This window comes from Magnolia sinica, chromosome 6, assembly GCF_029962835.1.
Source record: "Magnolia sinica isolate HGM2019 chromosome 6, MsV1, whole genome shotgun sequence".
In the NCBI taxonomy this organism is placed as follows: Eukaryota; Viridiplantae; Streptophyta; class Magnoliopsida; order Magnoliales; family Magnoliaceae; genus Magnolia; species Magnolia sinica.
The window spans coordinates 3,875,300-3,897,297 of record NC_080578.1 but is presented as its reverse complement, the minus strand read 5'-3'; the positions used below and the strand labels follow the sequence as shown (position 1 = coordinate 3,897,297).

Below are 21,998 nucleotides of genomic sequence, written 5' to 3'. Positions count from 1 at the left end.
ATGATATTCTTTTATTTTCTTTTCGTACCATTAAAATAGGCCCAAAGAGAAAACTTTAAAACTTTGGCAAGATGTAATGGATAATACACAAGCAATTAGAAACTACTCATAGGTAGCTATGAATAATTCAAAATAAAATATTCAATTTATGAGCACCAATTTAGATGTAACGTAAACTAAAAAACTTTCTTGCTTAGTAATTTGGCTATTGAAATATTTCATCGCCCGACATTCATTAGACGCTAAAAAAATAAAATAAAAAATAAACTGATGGTCTTACTTCAAAGAACAAGTGTGCATGAATCAAAGGTTAAGATTGTCCATCTTCTTCATATTTATGTTGTGACCTGATGACCGTTTATTTTATAATTTGGCGAGTTAGTATAAGCCATGTATACAATTTCTAAGTGCCTATACATATATTAAAGGTTAGAGGTAGCTAGAGCATCAAGGCCTGTGCTTATCACTTGGTAGCAGACACGATGTGTGTCAACACTGAGTTTATAGGTTCAAGTATCCATGTGGTGTGTACAAGTGTGGTTGTGTGTTAAAAATAAATAAATATATAAAAGCAAAAACATGACACAATTCCATTGCAATTAGCTGATAAATGTTGACTACCTGGTATTTTTGTGAATATGAGAATTAAGAGGTTTATTTATGAAACGAGGATAAGGGAGGGTGTCATCTGCCTTTGGCCCATGAGAAAGGGTGTTATATGTCAAAATCCTTTATTTTAAACTATTCATCTTTCAATCGATTACTAGATAACTGAGATAGCTCGGTCAGTGTCATTTAGAGAAAAGTTCCCTCTAACATTGCTCCAAGGTAGTCTTGGTTGGGAAAAAATATGACATGTCCGGAGACTCAAATATGGAATGGATTAACTTTATTGACACTGCCCAGGATTCCGAGGCAATAAGCCCAACCGAGACAAAAAAATCAAATGCCTCAATGAGAGACTTAACTCGAACAGCGATGAATGAACCTCGACCAAGAATTACAGAGTCATGAGCCATAAGCAAAATATATAAGACACATAAAAGTTGACTCGACCAACGAGGTAACAACGTTTAAAGGGACCGATTAAGGCCCAAATGCTAGAAGTCTCCTGACCGATCATAAAACCGCCCCTTATTAGGCCGGTTACAGTGTTGGTTATCAAATTAAGAAAGGATATCGGTTATAGACCAACTCTATTTCATCCGACAGAAGGCAAAAGGCTTCATCCTTGTAGCCAGCCAAGACTCCTTTATTACAAGAGTTGGTCAAGGCCGAGCAAAGCAAAGAAGAGACGGTGTAAACATAAAAACTGTACCGAAAATCTTGTGAGAAGGATTCCCGACCCTGAAGATCTCAGGATCAGACAGAATTGATAAACAAACTGCAACTAAATCAAATATCCGAGATACTCGGAAGATAATCCCTGCACGACGGGACTCTGTCATTTCTATAAAAGCAGGAAATCTCTACAATGAAAAGTACGCAGAAAACTCTTCTAAAAGCCCTCTACACAATCCTATCCCTAACTTTAGCATCGGAAGGTCTCCGCTCTAGTCAGGATCTCATGTGTCTTTTCCTTGTGCAGGTAACGAGTCGGAGGAGGACGCATGAGTTTTTTGCATCAACAGTCTTAACAAAAGGAAATATGAAATTGTATATAAATGGTCGTGTTTAACTCGTCCTCGATCATAAAAATACAATCATAATTTTGGGCAATAAAAGATGTTTGGACTATAAGTTACTTTAAATAAGCTATTTATATTATAAGTAGCTTACATTAACTTATACTTAATCAATAATTAAATATGTTTGGTAAATAACATAAGTATCATCCAAAAAGCAGAAAAGCATGTTTGGTTCCCAACATTATAAGTATGATAGAAGTTTGTTTAGTCCCCATCACATCCACTGCCATCATGTGGGGCCGACCTTTGATGTGAATTGTTCGCTGTGTGGCCCTAACTTTAACATGGGTAGTCCGTCATTCAGGGCCCACCTTACTTGTGGAACATTCTTCATTGGGGGCGGACCTTTGATGTGCATAATTCATTAACACAGGGCCCACCTTTGATGTTAGCCATCCATCATGTGGGGGGCCATCTTTTACATCCACACCCATCATGTGGAGCCCACCTTTGATGTGGATCATTTATCATGTGGGCCCACTTCCGATGTAAGCCATGCATTATGCAGGACCTGCCGTAGATATAAGCCACTCATCATTAAGTCGACACTTGATGTAGACAGTCCATCAACCACATTCATTCAATGTGAATAACGCGATGAAACAAAGATAAAGAAATAAGTGTGACGTAGAATTCAGGTGGACATGCACATTGCATGGTCACTCTCGCACCACGGACTTCCATGGTGGTCTGATTTGGTTGTGTGTGGGCCACATGCTACTGCGAGATATGGGTCCACACAAGTTGAAAGTTAATAAGTCGAAAAACAGGCATCTTTGACCATGTACGTTTACATTCTCCTACTTTCGGTCACCACGGATGTCCACGGCGGCAGGGTTGTAATGAGCATTGCCTGAACATACAGGCTGCCGGTGGTGAAAAATAAATAAATAAATGATCGTTTCTCAGCATGTGGGCCCAAGGTGCTTTGGTGTTTTACACATTGCAGGTGTTGTAGATGATTTTGGGCCATCTCTTTAACCGCCCGCTTCCCGAATATGTGTGCGGCCATCCGAGAGTAATTCTTGCATAAGGACGCATTGGATGAATGGCCCAGATCCCTCACTCGGTTGACTGCCTTGTTGGTCAGGGTGCGGCGAACAACCTCTTAGGTCGCCACGCGCGCGAATCAAGTTATAACTTTCGTGCTTATTCCATAGTAGCAGTCATCACCCACAGCGGCTGCATTGTAAATTAAGATGCTGCCACTTTTCCTGCTAAATAGCACTTTTTCAGAATATCCAATCCATTAAAAATATGGAAAATACCATTTTAATCATCTTATATGAGAATCAGTTGGATCCACTAGTCTATTTAAACACAACATCAAAATGAACGGACAGCCATTTGTACGATTCGGTTTACTGGTGTGGGCCATCTATCCAGTGGACGAACAAGATTTGTATGTATGTTATAATCATGGAATTGGACCACAATTTTTATGGAGTAGGTATTTTACACGTCACAATTAAGCAGAGTAAAAAATATGGCTGTATCTATCATCTCTCATCAAATAAAATCGGGAGGGTAGAGACACCCTGATCCAGTGTGGTGTGTACTACGAATGGGTGTGCGTGAAGCTAACCAGAAAGAGAGAGAGAGAGAGAGAGAGAGAGAGAAATCGGTAGTCTAGTCCAGGGAATTTCAATGGTCCACGGGACTGCTTGAAGTTTGATCTGCTGAACGTCCATCTCAGTTCCGATGACTCCGATCTCACGACGCATCTGATGGTTACGTCAGCGCGTTTTATGATAGAAAGAATCTACAGTTGGGATCGCAGGATGAGCAGTTGCAGTTATTGCACACGTGTTTCATATTGCTATGTACGAGGCGCTGGTGTGGGGAAAAAACTACAGTCGCTCGTATTCCCGTAACAAAGTAATGGCTTAAAACCAAACTCGACCGGGCGAGCAGATGGAATGGGACCGAACCGGGACAAAAATCCCCGGTTCACTTATGTGCCGGTTTACTCAAAAAGCCAGTTCAGTCCGTACCAATTGTCCGGTGAATCACTAAAACCACCCGGGGAAGGTTTCCACGGGGGTGTACATCGAGTCGAACCGAGTCAAGCTAGCCTCGACTCGACTCGACTCGGCCACTAGCGGACCTCAACTCGAACTAGGCTCGGCTCAGTCCTCGAGCTTGACTGGCCAGCTCAGCTCAGTTTGGCAACAACTCGGGCCAAATCGAGCTGAGTTCAAGCTAATATTAAAATTGGGCAGAAACTGAATTGATCTGATGGATCCAAGCTGAAGGCTAAGATTGGGTTAGATTGAGTTAGCCTAGTTAGATTCGATCTTACAACGGATCAAGTTCAGATCAGTGGGCAATTCGGACCGATCCAATTCGGAATCCGATCCAATTGGATCCGATCTGGTCTATATAAGTAGTTTTTTAGATTTATTTTTTTAACTTTTAGTTTTTACATACCCGGCAGCAGCTACCCTTATCTAAACCCTAAATCCCTAAATCCTTTTTCTCTTTCTCTACTTGAACGAGTGGCGCCCGACACCCATCCTCGCCGTTCGTCATCCTTCATTGATCAGGTAGGTTCTAATTTATTTATTTATTTTATGTATTTTCGAGCGGCGGCCTACCTTGGTTTGCTAGTGGACCGCACGAGGTGTTGGCTCAGCTGCACCGTCTCATCATGGCTCTCCTCCTTTCTTTCCCTCTTTCTCTCTCGATTTCCCACCTCTCCTTCTTTCTCTCCCGATTTCCCACCTCTCCTTCTTTCTCTTCCTCTCTCTCCTGATTTCCCTAGTAGCAAGAGTCTCCCGCTCAGCTTGATTCAACCTAGTTCGGATCGACTAGAAAAACTTAGCTCGATCCGACTTGGTTCGGGTCAGTCCAGCAAGGATTCAAATCGGATCAAGTCAACCCTGTTAGGCTCAGTATCGGATTGGATCGAGTTTGGATCGGGTTCTTGGAAAAATCGCATCAAGCTGATTTGGATCCAATTCAGTCCGACTCGACTCGATGCCCACCTGTAGCTAAGTTCACCTGTGTAACATTTTTCACAAACACTTGGACTATAACTTCAAAATCTCATTGTATTTGAGACAACAACAATGGGCTCATATGTATTTTATTAAACACCTTCTAAGCACACATAAAAATCAATTAAAAAAAGAGTATTGGTTTCATATACACACTTTCCTCGTCACCAACCACACTACGCTAAGTCATTTCATCAAACACTTGGTGAGCAACATCAATATCAAAGTAACCGAGTCATCGAATTGGTTCGATTCGAGTTCAAATCGAGCTGGGTTTGATTCGAGTCGAGTCAAGCCAGGGCTCGCTTGAACTCATTTTCAAGCTAAAAAAATCAGCCTAACTTGGCTTGAACTTAGCTTCGAACTGACCCGAATCGAGTTTTTTCGAGTTGAGCCGAGTGAGCTAACCGAGCTAGCTCAGTTCATGTACACCTCTAGGTTTCAATACTAAGTGTCATTGTCCTCACTTTTTTTCCGAAGTGTGGTCCACTTGAGTTTTAATTTGTCTCAATTTTTAGCTCATCTCCTAAAATGATCCAACAAAATGGATGGACGGTGTGGATATAACACAACATGATAGGGGCTACAACACTTTGGAATGTCAACCCAACTGACGTGGGTGCCTTGTTTCATACTACTTCGGCTGTGGTGTGGCCAACCTGAGATCTGATTAGTTTAATTTTTGGGATAATGCTCTAAAACGAGCTGTTAAAACGGAAGGACAGCGTCGATGTAAAGGTAAATCCATCACCGTGGTCCGGTTGGACTGAAGCGTCCACTAAATGCGTCCGGCACTGTAGTTCGCGCGGACTACCGAAATCGCATCTTCTTCCCCAGGGAGCCGCGAAGACAGGCATGCGTATTACGCACTGCCACATTTTAGTATTCCCATCATAGAAGTCCACTATCCTCGGCAGCTGTATAAACACTCTCCGCAGAATCCGCTCATTTCTCTTGGATCTTCGGCGGATCGAAAGAAGCGCGAAAAGAGCTCAGTAAAACCGTACGAGATATTTCTCCTCTTCTCTCTCTTTTTTATTTTCTATGCATTCCGAAAATCGAAATTTCTGCAGATTTCCTTAAAAATCCATGAATTTTAGTTGGGAATCCACACCCTATCTTTTTGATGCATGCACTGTTTTCTTTTACTTCTGGCATGAGAATAGTTATCAAATGTACTGTTCTAGTACTAGTCACAGAAAGAATTACAGGACCTTCGGTATAGCAGATAGAAATGATAGGATTGTCCTTTCGAGGAGATCTTTGGGGCATGGCCCATCCATGATGAGGTAGTGCAGAGCAACGGTCTGGATTACTGAGCCATGGGAACCACTTGGACAAAATGAAAGTAGGAGTATACAGTGCGTAATACGTGGGTCGAGGATCCTATGGTTTCTCTGTATCGATATATTAAAAACACTGTGATGTATCAGTTTCCAGGTACATACAATGGTTGGCCCAATGGGTTTTTACAGTATGCTCAGAGTTTCAGTCTGTGCACTTGGGGGGCATGATTAAGCTACGCAAACCATTGGTATGATGGGCCCCACCATGGTTGGCCATGCACAAAGAGATCCTGGATTAGAAGATCCTAGTCATCGAATAATTGGACTTTTCTTTTTTTGGGTGAATGTGGACTGTTGGATTATTTTTCTTTTGTAACAGTTCATTCGCTGACCACCATTCGAAGGTTTCCCATCCAGAAGGTTTTTGGTGCATGGGCCGTCTGGATTGGGGCCAATCATATCAATGGAGCGGATCAATGTAACATGGATCCTTCAAAAAGAAGTAGCATAGTTGGATACATAGCCCTTCATTGAGACTTGAAATTGAGCTCTACTACGATTGAACTCATAGCTGATAGCAAGTTTTGAAATTGGCGTGCTATGTATCGTATTGTTCACTACTGATGCCGCTGCATATTGCCCTGTTTTGGCCTTTTTCGGGCCGATATGGGGCAAATACACCCATATCATATGGTTTCGAACGACGCTTCAAACGTTGGTTGTTAGGTATCTAAAATTTGTAGTGGATTGTACCAATCTCAACCTGCGATATTGCTTTTGAACTGTTTTAGCATGATTTGCTTATGAATGGCATGCGGCCTTTGTCTTACCAATGTCTTGAGATTTTGAATTTTGAGGATCCGCCAAACCCAATCCTTGATGGTTTTTTTCTTATTGGCAATGCAACCAAATAATTTAGTTAAGACCCCAAAAGGTAAAAAGGATATAGGAGCAACCAAGGTAGTGGACAAGCCTCCACCATACAAACAGAAGATCTATGGCCCCTCCTTGGCCAGGGTTTTATGATACTATATATATATATATGAGAGATAACTGCAGATTCATTAAAGAAAGGAGGAGAATAGTCCGCTGAGATAGCAGGCCAATTACCCTCCAGAAAAAAGCAAATTACAATGGTTAAGATTTATTGCAATGGAAGCCCATTCAATCATATACCCATGAACTCTACTAATAACTGAACCCACTATATGATACTATTAGCCTCTATAGGAACATAATGATAGATAATTGTAGTGGAGCTAGATTGCATTATATGGTTATCTAATATGAAACAATATCCCTAGGAGGAGAGCTAGATTGTTAGTCACCCTCAACCATCAAAGGCCATCCTCCTGACTCACTAAGACCTGCATGCTGGCTTTTATTGTGGAGAGATATATGTATTTCATCTGTAGTCATGTGGAGTGCCATATCTGTCTCATTTTTTTTATCATTACTAATATTAATAGTCATTATTTCTCTAAAAATAATAGTAATAAAACTCATTAGTGGGATTGACTAACAACATATTAAGCCCTAATTCCTTTCTTCTCTCTTCTCCTTTCTTTCTTATTCCTCTTGCTTTTCCCATCTTCTCTCTCTTTCTACTTCATATCAGAGCAAGCTACTGGTTGAAGTAGAAAATTGTGGGGACTTGGTAATTCATGAGGATAGACTCTATGAATAAATAGACCAGAATGGTCATTAGATTCTTGAACCTAGCTGCTGCCAATTGGCAGCCTAGTCAATCTTAGACCCTCTAGGCTGACGATTGGAAACTTATGAATCTTTTGAAAGATGTGCGTGGTTATGTGGGCATTAAGATAGGCATGAGATATTCCTGTCACAAGGGCAGGTCATTCGTTCTAATCTGACTACTACCACTGACTTCACCCTGCCACACGGCTGACATCAGCATCATATGTATGGTGGTCCCTTGATGGGGCAAAAATAGGGCTTTTGAATTTTGATAGATCTTGATTTTAGAAGAGCAATGATGTTTTTTCGAAGCATTTTTGGTAATTTTTGTGTAGTATTTTTTTCTATTACTAGAGAAAAAGTAAAATAGAAAGATCATTTTCGCCTTTTGGTTTGTATGGATGAAAGGAGGATTCTTGGAGGAAGTTGGTTTTGTCCATATGATCATTTCGGACATCGAGAAAGTTGAATCTTGAAGATCCATCAAGTATTGGAGGTTTGGTGAAGGCTTTTGTCATATAGGTTTGCTGCCAAGGCCTTTTTGTAATTTATTTTATTTTTTTCTTTTTAAAAACTTGATTTGTTTTCGGCCTGTAAGGAAAATTTAGTCTTAGTATTATTATTATTTTTTCTTTCTTCTATGGTGTGCTTTACAATCTTGGTAGTGAACAAATTACTCTTGTTGAGTGGACTTATGAATTTTAAGGGTGAAAATTTTAATTCCCAAAATAACTTTATTTATTAAAATGTATCTAAAATGTTTATTTATTTATTTTTTTTCCAGCCATTTATAGCTTATGATATGATACGTTGATGAATATTTGATCATACAGTTGGGACTGATAAACGGAGTCGATGGCAGAAGTGTGAGTTCATCTTCAATATGTGTGGTTGTTTTTTTTTTGGTTGTGTATTGGTTTTTTCGTTTGAACTGGCAAATTTGTATGTTGTTGCAGGGTTGTGTCTGCACCTGGGAAGGTTTTGTTGACTGGTGGGTACTTGATTTTAGAGAGACCAAATGCAGGAATTGTTCTTAGCACGACAGCTCGTTTTTATGCAATCGTGAGGCCATTATATGAAGCTATTGATCCCAATAGCTGGGCATGGGTATGTGCTTTTGTTCACATAGCTTTTCTTTTCTGTTAGTTTGTTTCTCCACCTTATGAATTCAACGGATCATCAGTTTTGGAGCCCATGCAAAATCAAAATTTACATACAATACTGGCAATTACAATGTGTGCAGCATTTCTAGAACTTTCCTCAGGCCAGTTGTGGATGCGCATGCACACATGCACACTGTAGATTGGCATACCAAAAACAAGCTGGTCAACTCATCAGGTGGGACCTATGCATACTAAACTATGGCGGTTCCCCCCCAAAAAAATGAAGGGTCCACATTCAATGTGCATGCGTGGCCCACCTAATGAGTGGACTGGCTGGCCTATTCTTAGCCTAGGTAATCTCTAGCAGGGCCCACCTGATGCACTTCCTGGATGCCTCTCACACATGGCAGGTTGACACATGTCTCCATTTGACCTTAGTAACACCAATCTTTGTTTCATTATTATCTCTTAGTTTGCTTAAAGTGGAATGAATTTATCAAACTACCAAACATCATTATTCCTTTTTCACTTTGGTTTTTGAGGCGGTTTCCCATAAAATTGGTTGCTTTTCGGAAAAAAGAAAGAAAGAAAAGTGGATGAATTTATTTTCAATGAAATTTGAATTATTAGGATATGGACTTTATTGTGGATTTTTGTTGAAGTGTTGGATTCAATGTGTTTTCTTTTTACCGGGTTGCTTCGACATTTCTCAGGCTTGGATAGACGTGAAATTATCGTCTCCTCAGCTTTCTAGGGAGACCACATACAAGTTGTCCCTTAAGAATTCAACGCTCCAATGTATCTCTTCGAGGCAAGTTTTTATTGGGTTGCAATATATGTTGCAATTGAATTCTTCTATTTTCTTAGTTCCGTATGCATACATGTTCATAAGCATCTTTATGTACACACATCCACTGGTGTTTGAAATATCGGTATCGCGTTACACATCGCATCCTTGGGATACAGATATGTATAGGTTATTGCACGGGATATATCGTTTGTATCAGGTAATTTATCGCGCTTTTTGGGAAAAATGGGGAAACATTGGGAAAATGGTTGAATTTTTCAACGAAACTTCAAGAATTGTTAAAAAAGACCTTAATACACACTTTTAAATCATAACATCTCAAAAAAGAAGTGCACACAATAGGTTTCCTTTCTATAGGATCCTAAGCTATGCGCTGCCTGCTTGAACTAATGCAACTATATTCAAATTGAATGCATAACATTTAAAGTGTATGTGATGATCATTTCATCAAACACTCCTAAATACTTCAAAAATAGTCTCAATTGACAGTTGATTGAAAGGAAATTTTGAAAAAAATTACTATTTTAATAATTATTTTACTAATTTTTAAATAAAAAATGATTTTTATTCTTTGGGATAATTTTGGGGTGTGTGGAAGGAGAGAAATAGAAGAATCTTTGAGGATAAAGTGGCACCATAAGAATCCTTAAAGAGAATAATTCTGGTCATGATTTCAAAATGGGTGTTGCTTGGGCCAGAATTTCATGGGTGCTCGATGGCTATCCTTTTGGGAGATTGGGAAAGTTTGTAGCGACTTGTTATTTTGTCCTTGTGGTCCCCTTGCCCCGACTCAGTTCTCAAAGAGAGGGTGTTTCTATAATGACTGTAGTAGCCGTGTTAAAGTGCCAAATTCCCCTCACTCGAAAAAGAGTATATAGAACCCATTACTCTCTCAATGGGGGTTGGGCCGATCGAAGCAACCACGGGGTGGGTATTGATCTTTTGTTTTTCTCTGTTTGCTTGGCTGCAGAGTGACAAGAGGGTCACTTGCAGCTGGCTCTTTCTTTTTGTTCTTCTTTACTATAAAAAAAAAATAAAATCAGCTGCTTTTCAGAAGAATCAAAGATGCATTTGTACTATTTGTTGTTTTATTTTGAAAAGAGAAACATGTTTTGCAATCCTTTATTTTTGAGAGATATTTTTGCAATCCATGTAGTCTTCCTAAAAGTAGAGTGCTGTCATTGTTACACACACATGCCCACATGCACACGCCCACACGCACACGCATGCACGCACTAATAGAAGAATAAGATAATCCTCAATCATCAGCCTGAAGGGAAGGAAATCACCCTCATTCATCAGCCTGAAGGGCTCCATAGCTAAGTGCTCCATGTTGTTTGCATTTGCTGGTAAATACAAGGGTATATGTACTTGGTGGGATGAATATCAAGGTATATACCTCATATGCTTTTTATCTGCATGACCATCGAAATTCAGGACTTCACCACACATCAAAAGAAAGCAATTCATAGCTGTTTCTTTTTTTCGTTTTTTCTTTAACATAGATAAGCAATATAATGTTTGCTCCTCTTAAAAAGTCAAGAGTATTTCTATTGGCTTAAGATTTCAGGGACTCTAGCAACCCTTTCGTGGAACAAGCAGTCCAATATTCTGTAGCAGCTGCACACTCAATATACGGCAAGGGTAAGAAGGATGGGTTACACAAACTACTGTTGCAAGGTAATGTTGCCATAAATATTTTGTTTGTTCCTTTTTTGGTTTGTGGTTATTATCCTTATTATTTATCTTTCAAAAAAGAGAGATGATCCAGTGCTCTCAAGACCAATCCATTGATCTAGACTGTTCATTAGGTTTAACTCACATTTCACAGGCTACCATGCAAACATCACACCGATCTGACAAATATAAACCATTTGATCAATGGTGTTTACTATAGACAAGATAATTTATACAAAAGTAGGTCCAATCAACAATATGATCCATCATTGTTAGGGCATGTAATGGATTGCTTATGATTCTAACAAATAAATTCTGTTAGGCAATTGTAACCATCCCATCCATGGCTTCAACAGTGGATGGATATGAAAAATAAGGCCAAATCAAAGATCATATGATCAGTAAGATTACTTCATGATACCTATGAAATGTGTTCTGGACTCAATGGACAGTTCAGATCGACCGATTGGACTGTCCAAGTGAACTGATGCAACTAGGAGCACTATAAATTACAGTGCTTTGAGTGCAAAGGAGCATTTCTCTTCAAAAAATCTCGTTGCTGTCTTTGTGATTTAAAGGCAAAGCATTTGTTGGATTCAAGAATCTTTAGTTTTACATGTATTAGTCATGCAGGTCTTGATATCACAGTCTTAGGCTGCAACGATTTCTACTCATACCGGAATCAGGTGGGTGCGCCGATTTTTGTTGAATGTGTTAGTTTATCCTCTTGACATTCATTAACTCCCTTTCTTTTCTTTTTTCGTTCTCCATTCCCTTTTGAGTCTGAATACCTTAAAGCATAAAAAACCTGTGAAACATTTCTGAGATAGAGTTGCTTTATCACTATCGTGCAATGACCATAAAAAACTGAAGCCTGTATTGCTTGAAATGAAGTGAAAATACAAAAAGAATATATATATATATATATATATATATATATATATATATATATGGGGGAAATCTGGAAATGGTACTATAAGGTTGACCTCATGGGAACTTCCCATGAGGTTGAGCTGTATGGGCCTCACCGTGATGTGTGTTGAACATCAACACCGTGCATTTGATGGGTCCCCTTTAGGTTATGGGATATCCCACAAACCAGTGGCAAAGGGAACTAAGGTGGGCCATACCATCTAAAAATATGTGAAGATGTGCCTAAAACATATAAAAGTACTTGGTGGGGCCCACCTCAAATTTGGATGGGGCTGAAACTTGGTCTGATGCCTCATCCAAGTGGGACACACACAATGGATGGGCTGGATTCGTGAAACACATCTCAGTGGGTCCAAAAAAATGATTATGAATGTTTTAATGGGAGGGTAACCCCTCTCAACTGTTGTATCTGGTGTGGCCCACCCAAGTCATGGATTGACTTGATTTTTAAGCCAGCGGCACACCATGGAATGGTTCATCTGATTGATGGGGTAGATGTTCAACAAGAATCACGGTGGGGCCCACATAGCTCGGCCTTATGGGAAGTTCCCATGAGGTCGATCTCATAGTACCATTTCTCTCTCTCTCTCTCTCTCCATATATGTGTGTGTGTGTGTGGGGGGGGGGGGGGATGGTACCATGAGGTCGACCTCATGGGAACTTCCCATAAGGTTGAGCTGTGTGGGCCCCACCGTGATGTGTGTTGAACATCAACATTGTGCATTTGATGGGTCCCCTTTAGGTTATGGGATATTCCAAAAATCAGCCATATGTGGAACTCAGGTGGGCCATACCATCTAAAACCATGTGAAGACATTCCTAAAACATATAAAAGCACTTGGTGGGGCCCACCTGAGTTTTGAATGCGGCTGAAACTTGTTCTGACCCCTCATCCAAGTAGGACACACACAATGGATGGGCTAGATTTGTGAACCACATCTTGGTGGGCCCAATAAATGATTATGAATGTTTTAATGGGAGGGTAATCCCTTTCAACTTTTGTATGTGGTGTGGCCCACCCAGTCACAAATTGACTTGATTTTTAAGCCCGTGGCCCACCATGGAATGGTGCATCTGACTGATGGGGTAGATGTTCGACACACATCACAGTGGGGCCCACACAGCTCGACCTCATAGTACCATTTCCCTATATATATATATGTATGTATGTATGTATGTATATATATATGTATGTATGTATGTATGTATGTATATATATATTCATTTGAGATATATATATTCCCATTGTTTGGCTTGTTGAGTGGCACCTTACAAATCGATGACTTAAATATTTGCAACTTCTACTTGTTAGATTGAAGCACGTGGACTTCCTTTGGCACCGGATGTGTTGGCTTTAATTCCACCCTTCTCATCAATTACCTTTAACACAGAGGGGTCCTCTGGAACAATTGCTGGAGAGAAGTGCAAACCAGAGGTTGCAAAAACTGGACTCGGCTCGTCGGCAGCAATGACCACTGCAGTGGTTGCAGCTGTACTTCATTACCTTGGAGCTGTTAATCTCTCATTTACAGCTAAGAATCTGCATGAAACATTGTCCAGTTCAGATCTTGATTTGGTGCATGTTGTAGCTCAAACCGCTCATTGTATAGCACAAGGGAAAGTGGGTAGTGGCTTTGATGTCAGTGCTGCTGTGTATGGAAGTCAACACTATATTCGCTTTTCTCCTGCAGTTCTCTCTTCTGCTCAGGTCTCTCTCTCTCTCTCTCTCTCTACACAAAAACACAGCGCACTCGTTTGGGGTGGGTGGTGTGTGCACATGCACGCACATGTTTGATGTATCTGTGCTATTATAGCTTTGTGAGTCCTTGATTCTCAGCCTACTATGAGATTGCAGAGTAATCAAGTTCCAGTTCTTATCAATTATGTGCTCTGTAGGACATTCTCGACTGATGGTGAAGTCTCTGTATTTTGGTTAACCTTCCCCTATTACATTGTTCAGTGGAAATTTGCTAATCCCACTGTACCTCTACACTCAGTTAAGCATGCCAACCTAGCATGAATTAACATCCAAGCATGTCCCTCTGACCTAATCCAAATATGAAGGCCAGTTCCCTCCTCAGGGGGTCACAAAAGCACATTGAATGTGGAGAGACGGCTTTTTATTTTTCTACTTGATCACGCAACAGTACCATCTTTCCTGCCAACATACTACCTAGGCCCCACCTTGAAGATCACCCTTCTAAACAACCAGGCTGATCCGTTCACAGGGTGGGCACACCTGTATGTTGGGACCTTCGGTTCGGTTGTCCATTGATCCTATTTGTCTGGCCCACCTGATGAATGGAATGGTCTGATTTATTCTCAGGTGATCTTCAGGGTGGGGCCTGCCGCTTTTTCTGGTACTGATGTTCTACGCAAGTGGCATTTTGATGGAAAACTGGTATGGCACCATAAGTTTTGGTACCTTGCCTAAATGTCACTGGCGGTGTTTGGTCTCTCCGCTCACCCTTACTGCCCAACTTTGTGCTGTTGTACTATAAAAAATTGTAAAGAAAGGCTGTATGTTACTCATATCTGTGTTGTAAATTGTGATTTCCTATTAACCATCCATGGCTGCCCAACTAATGAGTTGATTGGCCTCATTTCTTGGGCTAGTACATCTACACAGTGCTTCTCAACTGAGGCATGTGCAAATGGTTCCACATGTCCTAGAAGGGCACGTCACAACATATCAAGTTGTCTGATGATAGGTGCATTTGGGCTTAGCAAAGCTCTTCTTTATAATCTGGTAGGCTTGTTTTTGTAATGGTCATGGGGAAGTTTACAGCACCATGGCTCTTGCCTGAAATGCTACAAAGGGTTTTTCTGCAATTTTGTAGGTTTTTAGATAACTTTTTAAATTATTTTGTTTCGGATACCTTGTCCATCTGCCTGTAGGTTACAAAGGTACATGGTGCTGGCTTTGTTATTGTGGTGACTCATACAGCTATTACTAATAAATTTTGGAGGAATTTTCTGGAATTTTTATAATTCTTTTGCTGCTAAACTACAGGTCGCAGTGAAAGGACAGCCACTAGAAGGGGTCATTACTCGTATCCTGGAAGAGAAGTGGGATCATGAGAAGATTAAGTTTTCATTACCACCGTTAATGACACTGGTGAGTCTCTCAGTTTCTCACATGGCCCATTTGATGACTAAGTTATTGGAATATGTCAAAAGCTTCTCCTATGTTACTATGACTTAAGCACGTGATTTTGAGATTGTAAATGCTGCTTGGAAAGTTATCACTGTTCATGATGGTGAAATTGACCATTTGATGGGACATGGCCATGTATAGGAAATATCATGGCATTCTTGCAATCTTCCTTTGTCAGAATGATAATTTAGGCTGTCAATACATGGCAGTAAAGAATCCTTTACTTATTTTTGATGGATAACAGTGTTATCAAGATGAAAGGTGAAAGAAAATCAAATTAGTAACACTATACTTTCTGTCAGCTATTAGGGGAACCTGGAACTGGAGGATCATCCACACCATCAATGGTAGGTGCTGTGAAGCAATGGCAAACATCCGATCCTCAAAAATCCCTTGAAACATGGAGAAGATTGGCAGAAGCAAATTCATTGCTTGAAATGCAACTGAAAGCCTTGGGTACTTTTGCACATGAGAAGTTGGAGGCATACAAACTTGTCATTGGGAACTGCAGTAGTCACAGATATGAAAAGGTAATCCGCCACCTATCAGCTCTATACCCAATGAAGTAGGAATAGAAGCTGCTACTCTGTATTTCTTTTGGACGATGAGGATGCGGGGCTGTAGAGATCTTGTATGAATATTTTGCCAGCTTGCGAAGTTCCGAGTATCTAATGCAATCAAGTTTTCTAGTTTACATTTTTTTTTTTGTCTGAAAAAAGGAAACAATTATTTCTCTTTAGACCAACTCATCAAGAGTCTTCGGTTCACTCAAAGCTTTTATTAAATGAATCCAATACCATTATTTTCAAAATATAACATCACCACCACCTTCATCTTAGCTTCTCCTAGCAATTTGGAGTTTGTGGTAGATTTGCAAAAGTTTATGACTGGCTGCTTGACCACATCAGCCTTCCACTTTACCCAGGCTCTAGAAGCAGCTGCCATGGCAGAGGCTCACCAATTGTCAGGTTTTAAGTGGTATGAACTTTCCATTCAAGAATATTTTCTGAAAGTTATCCACATGCAGAGCATTTCTTTTGAACGGGGGTCAAAATAAGATACTTATATAAGGACCAAGTGTCTAATGTTTTCACTTTCTTTGGCTTATCAGCTATGCAGCTTATCTACGAGATCTAAGCAGATCACCATGTAGGCCCTGCCTCCAGTGGGCCATATCGCTAATCCACACTGATTGGACAGTGGTAACCCTAAAATTGGATGATATTTTTAGGAAAAAAGTTGACTGTCAAAGAAACTTCTGTTGACTTTATTCTAACCATCTATTTTTGTTCCTGAAGTCCAATGGAATGGTTAGGATTGTCAGATCAGTGAGTTTTTGGGGTACAGCCAATCTAAGGTAGAGCCTATCTTTCGATAGGTTCAGATCTTGTATACATGCACCACGTCCAATGGAATGGTTAGGATTGTCAGATCAGTTTGTTTTTGGGGTACAGCCAATCTAAGGTAGAGCCTATCTTTTGATAGGTTCAGATCTTGTATACATGCACCACGTGTATGACAAGCAAGTCACTGATAATTTAAGTAAAAGAAAGTGACAAATGCAATAGTCTAGTAACACCCAAGATTCCCATAAGCTGCAGCTTTTTCCCATTATGTTAAGTGTTAAGAGACATAACAAACTTTAGATTTGTATGCATTACATTTTGTAGTACATTGATTTTTCACATAGTATTTTTTTTCTGCACACAAAACTCCATTTTTAGTTTAAGAATATAGTTAGTTTGATTAGCTCCATCCAGCCCGTCTACACATGCAATCTTTATTGCAATAGACGGGCTGAGTAGTTTTGCTCTGTTTCAAGATTCCTTGTTTTTTACTTTGCAACTAACTATAATTCTTTCTTAATTTACTTTGATCCTAACTGTAAATCTATTTTCCATATTGTTCTACTTGATGTTTGATCTGTAACATCTGTACAGTGGTTGGAGCAAGCTGTGGACCCATACCAGGAAGCAGTTATAAAATCATTAATCGGTGCAAGAGATGCTATGCTTGAGATCAGATTTCATATGCAACAGATGGGTCAGGCAGCGGGCATTCCGGTATGTGATACTTCCTTTTTTATGATAGGAGCCAGAGAACAGGGATATACCAAACCCGACCCATTTATTAATTGATGCAGGACATGAAATTCAAGTATGATGTGCAAGATGTTCAGGCTTTAGAACACACTAGTTTAGAAACAATTACACAAAATTCCACATCCCACACAAAAAAGTTCAAACACTCGATCAAGGGGAATCTTATGCGGATCCAGGCCTACACATGCTAGGGCCGATCAATCAAAATTATAGATCAAATAAGAATCAAAAGAGGATAAATTCATCCACACATGCACATAAATAATTCCCCAATCCAAGGGGTTCACAAATTTCAATTCGGGGAACCCTTAGGTTGAAGAAAGGGCATGAAATTGAGGATTTGAGTAATTTAGGGTTAGAGTTAGGGATTTGGGGTGAAAGAGGGGTGAAAGAGAGGAGAGACGAACAAGAAAAGAACCGCACGTGTGGACAACAACAATGTCCCATACGCACGTGTGTGTGATCTCGGCCGCACGTGTGTGGGGCCCACAATTTAAAAAAACGCCACCTTAGCCCCGGTCGGCCAGGGATGGACTCCAAAACCCCCAAATCTCAGCTCAATTCGATGCACGGTTTATGCGTGGTGCTCCGCCAAAGTTTCAGCTCTCCTGTAGGGCCAGATTCTGAAAATTTGCTGTAGATGGGGAAACTCCTGCAAATATTGATGGATTTGCAGATGAAATGCTTGTAGGAGAAGAAAAATATGGATGGAAGAAGGTGGAGGCGAATCGGGATAGGTGTGGCTTCGCATTACGGTAGTCAGGTCTTCGAGGAAGGGAGAGTTTCGCACTCAATTGAATCTCCACAACTCAGAAATTTAGAGGAGTAGAAAAACGCAGCAATTTTATTAATCTTCATTGAGAAAAAAGGACTACAAGGGGTGCTTATTTATAATAAAATCCTATACCCCAAAACTCGCGCCATGTGCGCAACCTATTACTTAGAGATGAAGTAATAAAAAATAACAACTAATCAAAGCAATCTAAACCGTTCATGATATTCCTAATAACAATAATAAGCAAAACCCAAAGTACTAGATTATTTAGAATAGTGGGCCACGATCATGAGAACCTGTGGTGGGATTCACATGCCGATCGGGTCCACTCTAAGGAACCAAAATGCAATCCTCTAACTAGGGGGCCTTCCCTGGATGTCGTCATTGATCCAGATCGATGGTGGGGCCCTCCTCCTTATGTACGTGTGTAGGGGGTGTGCGTGTGCGCGTGATGTCCCCATCATTAATCAGGCTAAATAAGATACCCATAGTCACTTCCACACCCATGTAGCCACACCCATACTTGGCCCATGTTGGGCTGGGCTTACGTACCCTTCAGGGCTACCTGGCCCATTGACACCCTATGTAACTTGGAAACAGACATGGGTGTTGAACATGAGGGCTATTCAAAGTCAAATTCACCAACGCATCTATACAAGTATTCAAAATAATAACATAATATTTTTAATAAAAAAGAAGTAAAAGATTTTTAAAAAAAAGAAGAAAAAAAGAAAAAAAAGAAAGACGCAACATAAAAATATAATAAAACTAAAACTGACCATTCATATGTAAAAAAGTTTCCAACAGAAAAAAGATAATGAAGAATTAAACATGAAAAAAAAAAGAAGTTCATGTATAGCCTAAAACTAACCATTTATGCATAAAAAAAAAGTTTCCAAAAAAAGATAATTTAGTTAAACATGGAAAAAAGTTCTATGCATAGCCTAAAGCTAACCATTTATACATTAAAAATGTTTCCAAAAAGAAAGAAAGAAAGATAATTAACCATGAAAAAATCTATGTACAGCCGTGTCCAAGGATGTTACAGACACGGACATGGACATATTTCATCTCGGCACAATTTCAAGTAAGTTCACTCCTTGTCACACAAATGCATGTAGGAATTGATTGGAGTGTCGGTTTTGCCTGATCATGGCTCTTGTGACGTTGTATGCCTCTGTTATGGTTCGTGGCATAGTTGAAAAACCCAAAAACTCAATTCGATCTGCATCTGGGTTGGATCGACTCGACAAGATTTGACTGGATAGCTAATAAATATAAGTTAAGACTTCAAGGAATAGTAAGGAATATTTGGACTACTTAGATATATATATAAAGCATTAGAAAATAAGATATTGAATGGAAAAGTTGTGCTTAGCTTGCTGGTGGAGAGCGTGCATGAGAGGATGAGAGGTCAGGGTTTGGATTCCCCACAGTTTCTTTTTCAATTTTATTACAAACCTCCCTTAGAAGGGGGAATGACTCAGCCCGAGTCACCACAAGTCACATTGAGTTGACTGAGTTATCAACTCAACTCCATGCGTCTTCATGAGCCAAGGCCTAGTCATGGAAAGAACCGAGTTTCCTAAAGACTCGGCTTGAAATCTCGCCAGGTCAAGTTGACTCAGCTGAGGTCTAGTCAGGTCATTGAGTTTCAGAACTATGGTCCATGGATTGTGATGATGACTGCACTCCCAAATTGCACTCTTATATGCAGTCCCAAATTCATACCTCCTCTACTTTGCTTATCTAAATCTCATCATCTTTCTCTTTCACTTTTCAAAACCTTGCAGATAGAGCCTGAATCACAAACTCGGCTTCTGGATGCCACAATGAATATGGAAGGAGTTCTACTGGCTGGAGTTCCTGGAGCTGGTGGCTTTGACGCGATTTTTGCCGTCACCTTGGGAGATTCCAGCAGCAAAGTAATGAAAGCTTGGAGTTCGCTCAGTGTTTTGCCCATGCTGGTTAGAGAAGACCCTCGGGGTGTTTGCTTAGAGAGCAGTGATCCACGGGCCAATGAAATCTCGTCCAGTATTTCTTCAATGCATATTTAGTGGGCCTTTCATTGATAGAATTATCTTCATTGATGGTAGGATTAGCTGAAGAACTCAAGGTGAAAAACCACTAGTAAACATGAATTTTATTTGGAGGGAGCTTGACATTTGAATGCAAGCGATCCTATGGGTGAAGTTAGAAAATCTCACCCATCGATTAGAGAAACAGGTCCTGTGATTGTTGGACTGTTTTACAATTTACAAAATAATTACTGTGGTGCTTCTCATGCGATGGAGGTTTTATACATTCAGTTTTCAGTAGTTGCAGAATCAAATCTCGGTGGTGGCAGCGGCATACCGATGTTTTTGCAGACAGGCAATGGATGAAATGGTTTCGGGTTGCGCTGGCAGCCTGGGCCCAGTTCAGCTCAGCCCAATTGCTACCCTTTTTCTTTTTAATTTTTGGCAGTACCCAAGCCTTAGATTTTAGGCTATTGATAATTCCCTGCAGGACCCTGGGTTGTTCACAGGCAGGCTGAAGTCTATCCACGTTCGTTTCTGAGAGTAAGCTCAAGCTTAGCCCATACAAAGGGTCCAGCAGATTTGTGTATAATGGGGAAGTCTCAGCTACAACTGGCTGCAAGTGCAACAACTTGGGGTGTGCCGCTCACTCCGCCGTGTAGGCTATCCAAGCGGCCTAACAGTGTCATCTCATATTAGAAATGGGCCACCCCAAAAATCATGCAGATCTAACCATCAAATGAGCCACCACGTGAGTTTGGTGATTTCCTATTATTTTCTATCCTGTGCCCCCCACGCGATGATTGGATCAGTGTAATTTTTGCCCATCCCGTTTTCTTGGTAGGCCAACCCTATCGAATGGATTGGATGATTCAGTGGGCCCCACACAGTTGCACATTTTTTTCATCTACAACTATTAGCCTGTGACCCGAATACTCTAATTGATTAGGGGTGGCAATTTGCTTGCTCTGGGCTGGGTCTAGACCAGCACTGTACACCCCTAGACCTGGGCCTTGGTCAGCAGACCCAAGCCTGACTCTAGAAATTTGGTTGGGTTCTGGCCTGACCCAACGGGTCTGTGAATCAGAAGAGGTTAGGATTGCTCAACCAATCTGCTTTCACGACTTAAAGATTGGTTTCCACAATCTAGGCCATTTGAGTTCATGCATGCACCATAAATTTATTAATGCTTGTCTATCAAGTGTCGTACACAGCCAGAGTATCAAATGACTCTTCCATGGAGATTTCTTCTAATCTGACCACTGCAGCCACAGCAGCAGCAGCAGCAGCTTCTTCGGCCCACTTACGGTGCCTGTTGCCTAACTGATTATTGTAATAGCATATATGTATAGAAGACATTTATGCATGAAGCCCGGCGAACTGAGCCGTGTTGTTAAAATGACTTAGGCTAGCTTGACATATTATCAAGCAATGCATGACAAGTTCTGAGGTGGGTTCGGGCTAAGCCAAATGGACAGTGGGTCGGGCTTCGGTTAGAAAATGCAGCCCGATTAAGAAGTGGGTTGGGCTCGGGTTGAACCCTACCCAACCTGACCTATCCATCTATATAGTTTATCAATGGGTTCGGCCAGACAACCCGACCAGGTCAAAACCCAAAATAAAATAATAGACAAGTGAACGAAATGTATGAAATCCGCTCCGCACATCTGTTTTGACAGCTCATTTTAGGATAAAGGCTCAAAAATGAGACAGATCCAAAGATCGAGTGGGCCACACCACAGGAAACAGTTGGG

General features: G+C 40.6%; 1 protein-coding gene across 4 annotated transcripts; it reads left to right on the top strand.

The window, feature by feature from the left end:
• The first annotated feature begins 5,483 nt into the window (after window positions 1–5,483).
• On the top strand, window positions 5,484–20,558 carry LOC131247981 (phosphomevalonate kinase, peroxisomal). Of its 4 annotated transcripts, none has more exons than XM_058247995.1 (11): window positions 5,484–5,690; window positions 8,456–8,537; window positions 8,628–8,778; window positions 9,488–9,585; window positions 11,153–11,262; window positions 11,893–11,945; window positions 13,505–13,900; window positions 15,206–15,310; window positions 15,652–15,879; window positions 17,290–17,412; window positions 20,020–20,558. In XM_058247995.1, the coding sequence occupies exons 2-11, from the start codon at window positions 8,527–8,529 to the stop codon at window positions 20,281–20,283; spliced, it is 1,539 nt and encodes a 512-aa protein (XP_058103978.1). In that variant the 5' UTR covers window positions 5,484–5,690; window positions 8,456–8,526; the 3' UTR covers window positions 20,284–20,558. The 4 variants fall into 4 exon arrangements, with proteins under 4 accessions (XP_058103978.1, XP_058103976.1, XP_058103977.1 ...); XM_058247993.1 differs by lacking the exon at window positions 9,488–9,585 and adding an exon at window positions 8,080–8,193; XM_058247994.1 differs by lacking the exon at window positions 9,488–9,585 and having other exon boundaries at window positions 8,505–8,537.
• The last annotated feature ends 1,440 nt before the right edge of the window (window positions 20,559–21,998 follow it).